At 33.3% G+C, this 9278-nt stretch overlaps 1 protein-coding gene across 1 annotated transcript; it reads right to left on the minus strand.

Moving 5' to 3' along the window:
* Window positions 1-4040: 4040 nt before the first annotated feature.
* LOC147383534 (cytochrome c oxidase subunit 5C-like) lies at window positions 4041-8132 on the minus strand. Its single transcript, XM_086428720.1, has 2 exons — window positions 8006-8132; window positions 4041-4444 (listed from the first exon to the last, which is right to left on the minus strand). The coding sequence occupies exon 2, from the start codon at window positions 4413-4415 to the stop codon at window positions 4224-4226; it is 192 nt and encodes a 63-aa protein (XP_086284846.1). The 5' UTR covers window positions 4416-4444; window positions 8006-8132; the 3' UTR covers window positions 4041-4223.
* Window positions 8133-9278: the final 1146 nt, after the last annotated feature.

The raw sequence follows: 9278 nt of genomic DNA on the forward strand, positions 1-9278 counted from the left end.
TTAACAACTAAACCCACAAGAGAGGAATAGAAAGATTCAGTGTTTCAACGGTTGGTGCCAAAATTCTACCTACCTCGTTTTAAGAAAATAAATATATATATTGAGTCAATGAGATATAAATCAAGAAAATAAATTCACCTCGGACATAATATAAAAGAATCGTGATAATTTGACATTCTTTTTTGTAAGCTCTTTGACCTGACAGTTCAGTTCACAAAATCATAAATCTTTGTCATTGTGCATCCCGAAGCAAAGGATCTATGGTTCTATGAAAGGACTTTACAAAGTGACTACAAAAAAGAGCATCAGATTATCACGACTCAATATAAAATCGAGATGCATGTCCTCTATATTTTTTTCAAGAGAACATATGAATAATTAAATATTTTAGAACAAAACTGAAAATTTTGGACACAATTTTTACTTCTATAGATAAATATGTATTTCTAATTTTTCTTACATTGAACAAATAAATGTTTTATCCTATATGCCGTCAATCAATGTGAAAATTACTCACTTGAGTTAAGCAAACAAATTTATAGAAAGGTAGGGGAAAATTATTTTCAAAGATTCTTCTTGATAATCGTATTCCAATGAAAATCGTCCATTTAAACCTTCCCTAACGAAAAATATGTGGCATATAATTTATATATGTTTTAAATGCCCCACATAAAAAATTTTAAAACAAATAATTCAGTATACTTTATAAGGGAGTCAATCCATATAAAAATATAATTATCATAATCCAATGATTTTCGAGTTGGGAAATTGCAACTTAGACCTTAAATTACCATCGAAAAAATCCAAGATATAATAAATCAATAAAAAAAAAATCAACAAAATACATGAACACTCCTTGAGCTCAAATGAATGACAAAGATAAACAGAAGTGCATGTTCTACCTGTTAAGAGAAAGAATTATATAAAGAGAAAAATCAATAATAAAATTCTAAAATAGTTGCATAGATCGATTCGATTTCAATTCTACTCTAAGAATATGCAGAGATCAATTTGATTTTAGATCTACTTCTTTGTTGCTTTCAAATTTGCTTTTTCAATTTCTTTTGATCAATCTGTCGAAGAGAGAGAGAGAGAGAGTAGCCTAAATGGGTTGCTAGAGAGTGGAAACGATAGGAAAATTGAGAAGTCTAACCAATGGAGGAGATTGAGGCTTCGTTGGTAACGTAGGTTAATATTTTGTTTTTCGCTGAATATTAAAATATTCATTAAAAAAAATCATTTTCTCTAAAAAATTGTTTTATTCATTCCCTTATTAAAAAATGTGATTTTTTTTAATCATTCAATTATTCAGACAAACAATATTTTTATTGAAGAAAAAAGAATCGTGAATTTTTCACGAATAAAACAGTAGATTACTAACAAGGCTATGGAGTTTGGTGTCCCATTTGGAAGTTGATGATCAGATAAATATTTGTAACCATTTGTTTTGACAAATCTCGAAAAAGCATCATCTTCATCACATAATATACATGTATCTCGAGGACTGGTAAACAAAAACACTGCACCAACCCTAAAAAAGCACAACATATGCTCATCTCTGTATCCATTATCAGTTTTTCTGTTTCAATGTAAAGGCCAACGTTTGACAATTCCCAAAAGAATATAGACACAGAGATGGGTCTTATCATTGTGATGGATCATTGATCATGATTGATCAAAGTTGTGCATTTTGGTTGAAGATCTCTAGGACATATTCAAATCTAATTTTGGTTTGTCATAAGAGTCATGCTGGGGTGACACAGACGGAGACACAAAGGTGACAAAATGATGTGGTGTCGCATACATTACCGTAAATACTTTTCCACGAGATATGAGTAAAAAGCATCTATGATTATGAACACGCCACCACATCATTTTTGTTGTCACCTTTGTGTCTCCATTTGTGTCATCTCAGCATTTTCCTTTTCATAATATACTATTAAAAGTCAGAAGTAACCCCCTTCTCTCTTTTATTTTTATTTATTTATTTAAAAATAGAGTTGCGGTCCCACCACCTAAAACCATCCCATGCTCCATGGCCCATGCATGATGGGTGGGTTGGGTCCACCTCTTTCAATTTTTCCTAAATAAACTTTATACAGTGCCCCTCCTGCCTCATTATCTACCAGATGCATTCAACATCATGGATTGCGGGTGGTAATGGGTCGGTTCCACATATACTTAGAATCGAAACCTAAATAAAATCTCGATTCTGATTTGTATTGATTTTGATTTTATCTATGAAATTCTTGGAACTAGAATCGAATCTACAAATACTTAATATTCATTAAGATAAATGATTTTTTTTAATTAAAAAAAAAGATGAGTATCCAATAAAATAAATAATTATTTATAAATGTAATAATTTAACTTGTAATTCCTTAATTGTAAGTTAAGATCAATGGATGGATATTCACGTTGAGAAAAAGTAAAATATTAAAGTTTAATATTTTATAAATAATATAAATTTACTAATTGGGTATTTATCGGATACTCATTGTGTATCCGAAGGAGACCCAATTCTTAAGACAATTACACAAAACTGAACCCCAAAATGATCGGTCGATAATGGTAGACCCAATAGATATGAGGCATTGTTGATCAGATCATCCTTGGTTTTATCCCAAATGATCAATTAGAACTTCATGGATATCTGTTAAGGTGGTGGGCCATTATCGACAAAGTAGACATCTGTGCACCACATCTGTTGGTGCATTTCAAACTACTTTAAAAGGGGATGATAGGAGATGGGTATGCATCTAGGTCCACCACCAAGCTCATGACTCTGGATTCATCAGACATACAATCTCTTAGTGTCCAATCGACTTTTATCTTGTGGGATAATTGTAATGCCTAGAGATACATAGATCAATGAGAGAGTGACATTTGAGAAGAAAAATCACTGGTTACTGGTTACCTAGCCAACCAGTTCCCACAAGCTTTTTATTTATTTATAACATTATTTAATCTAAAATTGTGGAGTAAGTTTCCCATCATTGGCACCTGAATTGGAATATTTATTTGTTTTCTAATAAAAAAATACCTAAAAGTGAGTTTAAAAAAGGTTTTAAATATAGATTTGCTGACACTGCCCAACCCAACAAATTGCCACAATCAGCTGAATTTTAAACTCAAATCTCAGTCTTCCTCTTAATACCGTTTTTTATTTTTTTATTTTTTATGGTGGGTATCTCGCTGTTCGGGTTGGACTAATCCCACGATCACACACACCTACGTGCAACAGGTTGAGTCAAGGTTCAACCACATCTTGGAGGGTGGCCCCAAGAAATTCATAGCTTCGTGGGGTTTTGAACACTAGATATAATATTCCTAGCCCAGTTTGCTACTAAGCCAACCCCTTAATCTTTAGGGATGACAATTTTGATCTGGCCCATCCCACCCTTATAGGGTCAATTTTCCCCACTTTTATACTGTTTCAAAATGATTATGGTAGTAGAAATGAAAAACCGATTCGATTTTGAGGTGGGGACATTCTGATATATCTCACTCCGATTATATTTATCTATATTAGATTTACTATCAAGAAGTATCACTTAAGTGAAGTTGTAAGATGTGTGTAAAGTATTTATTAAATTATTATACCCCATCGACCCATCTTTTACCTATTATACCCAATTTCTTAAAATTAAAACAAACCATTCAAACATTAAACCGGGGAGGGGATGGGTCAAAAATATTAGACCCTAGTTGGGGTCGGACGGTTTCAGGGTAACCAATAATAATCGGGGCGACCGTGCCATCCCTATTGGGGTTTCTCACTCTTAATACCTGAAAGAATCCATCTTCAGTTGCCGTTATTGGTACCATGTTTAGATAATAAGCACCAAAGATATACACATGGTTAATTGTTCTTCCCTATTCTTTTAAATGAAAGAGAGCGTGAATGGAGGGATGTTGGAATTGTTAATGTCCAGATTTCCTGGATTAAAACCTACCTGATCATATAACATTTCAGGTTTTTTATAAATAAAAAATAAAAAGCAATGTGGTAGAGAGTAAGTCCGTAAACAAGATGGCAATGATTGTCAAACAGATTCTGAATTTATTTCAATCATGAATGAGCCAAACAAACCAAGTGTGTATGCCCATTTGCATCTCAAAATCTCGAAAATACAATCAGCAGTAGTGCAGTAACCATGAAGAAGAGTTAAAAAGACAGCGTTATTCAACGTGTGCCCATCATAAAAAATAAATGAAAATAACTATTCTTCCACAACAACACCAATCTCACCCTTCTCTAATAAGTTGTAAAATGCTCTTACTTTCCTCTGCTCATTCCAGTGATGCATCTTCCACATTCCGCCGGCAATCAAGCCAAGTGTGATCCCGATACATATCTCCTTAATCACACTCGGTCCTTTCAAGGTAGCATGAGCAATCTTATGAGCCCCCATTTACCTCTGAAGTTGAATTCAAATAAAGCCTAAAAGCAATATAAAGCAATGAATGTCAGGGGAAGACTGCAGGCATGGATAATATATATAAGAATAATGCTGAAGTGACCTAACGATTGTACCTCATATTGCACATCCTGACGTGAAATTGAGTAGGAACCATAGATGCCTTCCTCGAGATACGAGTAAAAAAGTATCTATGGTTCCTACAAACTTTCATGTGCGATATGAAGTACAAGCTTGAGGTCACTCCAGCATGACTCTATCTATAATGTGCTACTATTTAGAAAATGACAATAAAACAACACCACTATCAAAAGCCTTATAACAAATCAAACAAGACTTCTGCAAGGATCCAGCTTTCTCTAGTGGTAGTTAAAGATTTGTGAGTAAATCTAAGCTTGCAATGTTGCAGTTTTCTGAGCTATAAAAAAAAACACAGAAAGTTGCAATTTCTTTGGTCACGCCCCTAAGTACTGCTAGTCAACCTCGAGAAGTTTAACTTAGCTGAGAAATGCTACATTTATTTAGTATACAATACTGGGATATTACAATACCATGTAAAATATGCTAAATGAGCACAAGTAGTAATTAAATTGCAAATTAGAAGGTTTATACCAATCACTGAAAAAGTTCGAAGTAACAGAACAAGTGAACATCGTTGCCTAGTCTGGATCTCCAATTCGAAACACTAGATTAAATCGATGTGTTGCATCATTGTTTAGTATTTTTTTCAGACTAATAGAGGATTTCTTAAAGAAGATTAAGGTATGGTAGAATAACTAAGTACTAATGAAATACATTTAAGAAAATATATTATGCTCCTAGATGCAATAAAGTAGTTGGCAGTATTGCAAATTTAGGCAATTTATGACCAATATCTTCTCATGCCTACGTAAACGTCCTTCGACGATATGCAGGATTGGATGAACAATACTAAAGACAATCCAATGTTTTGCCATAACAAGAAAGAAAATCTAAACCACAAACCAAACAAAAGTAACCAGAATGTTGAGCATCCTCATGTCTTCTCAACTCCAACTAATCATTGAAGATGGATGAACAGAACCTCGAACAAATTGGGAGTTGACAACATGATAAATCACAAGAAAAATGGGGAGGGACCCATTTTGCAGCTAGGGCCATGTCCGCGAATTCAAATCTCAGTCTCAAGATTGAATTGTCAAGCATCCCAGTCAAGACCTCTAAAATGACTTGGAGTAGGTAAGTTCAAGATTTATGAAATGAGCTAAAAATAAAGAAAGAAATAAATAAAGATAGATAAAATGTAAAATAAATTAATGTATAAAGAATAATAAAACCAATGAAGGCCTACTCGAGTACTATCATGCTATCAACCATTGTCATTCTCCATTTGTTGTTGCTAATGCAAGCCACAGCATTTAATTCCTACATTGGTCACTCCCATGCCACCCAATGACACATGTTGTCCATTTCCAAGCAGATCTTGCCAAGGTATCCTAGGCCACATATATGGCTCAAGATACCCTGTGGTGAACGATGCCAACTTTCCATGTCGGGTACCTTATGATGACTCCAACTCCAACACACATGGACAACCAGACACCAGAGTTCATTCCGAGAGTTCCTGCCAACTATTAATAATCCAACTCCTGCAACTCTGCCTTTTGAATAGGCCCTTAATACATTTAAATGGAATTTTCAGGTGAATTCACACATTTAAGTGGTCTAGAATTTCTTTGGCGGTACCCACACATAATTACTTTAATGTGATTTTTTGTAGGAATTACTCTCCTAATTTTTACCATATTTGTTTGTTACTAATCTTTATTGCCCTACTTTTGAAAAGGGATAGCTATTCACATGTTTCATGGATTAATGATCACTCAATGGAGTTACATGTTTGTTTTTTAACCTTTGGAAGCCCTTTATTAAGGCTTGATTGGGAAACAACCATGGGGAACCTTTTAGCTATTCCTTTGCTTTACTTAATGCTCTGAAAGAGAAGAAAAAAAATCAATCCTCACCTACTCATTGTTTCCACCATTTTTCAATTGTAAAGTTCCCAATTACCAACAATCTTCAACAGGATATCACCGTTGAATCTAGGGAAGTGTATCACCACAAGATTGATGACACCGAAGGTAATGACCAGATGACAACGATTAATAACTTACGAACACTATGTTGAATAGTGTCTCAGTGTTTTCCATCACTAATCAATCTTTCTTTCCTATAATAATCTATTTCTAGTGATTTGAATAATTGACATAGAGTTAGATTAATCCATTCTTTCAAAATTATGGTATGTACTCCCTATGGTAACATCTAGTATTTATGCATCCTATTTCAGAATGGTAGAAACTAATACCGCAATTTGACAAAATCATTCATCAAAGTCTAGAATACTTTAAATCATTATTGGCATTTGATATTGGTGTATGAATTTTATTATAACGAAAAAAACCCCATAGTATTTTAAGAAATAAATCATAATAATTCCTACAAATTTCACTATAATTTCCAAAACATAACTACTATAAATTCAACACAATATAGAAAGAGAGCTACCATTGGCACCTCAACTTTTACTCATTACACTCCAATTTCTTAAATTATTTATCACACTCCGATTAAAGATTAAAACAAACTCTTCAAACATTACAAAGGTTTGGCTCAAATTATAATCTCAACATTACAAAACATCATAACACTCATTCAAACAATTTCAATAGTTGTTCACAATTATGATTAGGCCCATATAAAATCCTAAACCCAAAAAAATAGAAATCTAGGAGAGAGCTTCTATTGGCACCCCAACTTTTACTTATGAGTCGTGATAATCTGACTTACCCACGTGATATTCTCAATCAACACCCCTGACGTGACAGGTTCGGGACCGTAGATCTGCTCTCCTCGAGAGACCAAACTGCACATTATTATGGGGAAGTGTAGTTCTGTATCGCGAGGAGAGCAGATCGGTTCCCGAACCTGTCACGTCAGGGGTATCGATTGAGTATGCCACGTGGGTAAGTCAGATTATCAAGATTCTTTACTTGTTCTTAACCATACACTTATTTTCTTTATTTTTAATTGGGGTGTAATAAGTAAAATTTGGGGTGCCAATAGCAGATCTCTATAGGAAATACCATTTGCCGATTTGCAACAAACACTCAAAACCCTCTCAACATATAATAGCAAACTCAAATTAAGAACGAATTAAAGACACTCAGATCTCAGATTCCTACATGGAAACAATCAATTATCTAATAAGTATTCCAAATCCTCTCATTTGTCTTTAAAATTCCCCTTTTTCAATTTGTAACGCAGAGGATCTATGCACCATTAACTAACAACCCGATTAAAAGAACAAAATAAACCCAGATTTCATTTATCCAAATTTTCTCAATCAAATCCACCAGAGAGAATGAATTTCGTTGAATCCAAGTTTTTACCCCAAATCAATTAAAAAAAAATCGAAAAAAATGATAAAATAGAATTGTTCTCTAATGGGGAAAAATCTACAAAATAAACTGTAAAACATGATTGAAATTTAATGGACACATCGAAGAAAGAAAGATTGAATATTTGAATGTAAGAAAACTAACCTTTGCGAGGAGTTTTTTTATTTTATTTTATACCTAGGAACGAAAGAGCATTGGAGCATTCCTGTGAGACTCTTGACGCAAATTAGACTTAAGTTTTATTTTGGAGAGATGCTATTGGCACCCCAACTTTTACTTATTATATCCCAATTTCTTTAAGAGTGCTGATAAAGGACGCGGTTTTGTCGCACGCCCTTACGCGTTTGGTCACAGCCCAACAAATGTTTAACATGCGGCGAGAATGACATCAGCAAATGACATAATCATGTTTTTCAGATTTTAAATCTTAAAGAGGATTGTTGGGCGCAGTGATTATCATGTACAATCCGACAACATATTATTTTAGATTTTATGAAAATATTCATATTCAAAGTAAATAAAAAAAAATATTATTTTTGGAGTTTGATCCAATGTGTTAAAAATGAACGATCTACGAGCACCCAACTTTAAAAATAAAATTCACAGGTGAAAAATAATTACTTTTTATTTTAAAGTTCATATCATTTTGTTCTCTACAACTCTATTGCATTGAATCATGTTTTTTTAAGTGTCACAAGGTGATCAGATTAGAAAGTTTTCATTTTTTCACTATAGGCAAGAGAGAGAAAATGGCGTTAGGGGTGTTAGTTAAAAATTGCATCATATTATTTAAATTATTTATTGAGTCGTGCTGGAGTGACCTCAAGCTAGAACCTCAAATCGCACTTCTTGACGTGAAAGTAGATAGGAGTCATAGATGATTTGTTATTCGTATCTCAAGAAAATGTATCAATGATTCACATACACTTTCACATTAGGGTGTGCGATATGAGGTCCAATCTTAAGGTCACTTCAGTATTATTTTTAAAACAAACCATTCAAACATTACAAAGATTTGGCTCATTTTCTTTCTTATTACAAAACACTATAACACTCTTCCAAATAATTGAGTCGTGTTGGGGTAACATAGGATTTAATGTGATTCTCACAATTCTGACGTGGACATGCATACATAATCGCAAATGGTTTTTACATGTATCACGAGGAAACACATCTATGGTTATGTGCACATCCCACGTCAGACTTGTAATAATTGCAGTAAATAGTTTTTGTCATTTCAGCATTTTCCCAAATAATTTCTAGTTGTTCATCTCTTTGGGGTTTAAGTAGGTAAAATGAAAATATATTATTAAAGAAAATATTGAAATGTAAAAAATAAAAAAGGAAATATAATAAAGTTAAAGATATATTTTTAAAAAGAGAACGGGAGGAGAGTAAAGATAATAAAATTTAGAAG

This window comes from Akebia trifoliata, chromosome 16 (genome assembly GCF_017979445.1).
Source record: "Akebia trifoliata isolate Shusen 1 chromosome 16, ASM1797944v1, whole genome shotgun sequence".
Taxonomy (NCBI): domain Eukaryota; kingdom Viridiplantae; phylum Streptophyta; class Magnoliopsida; order Ranunculales; family Lardizabalaceae; genus Akebia; species Akebia trifoliata.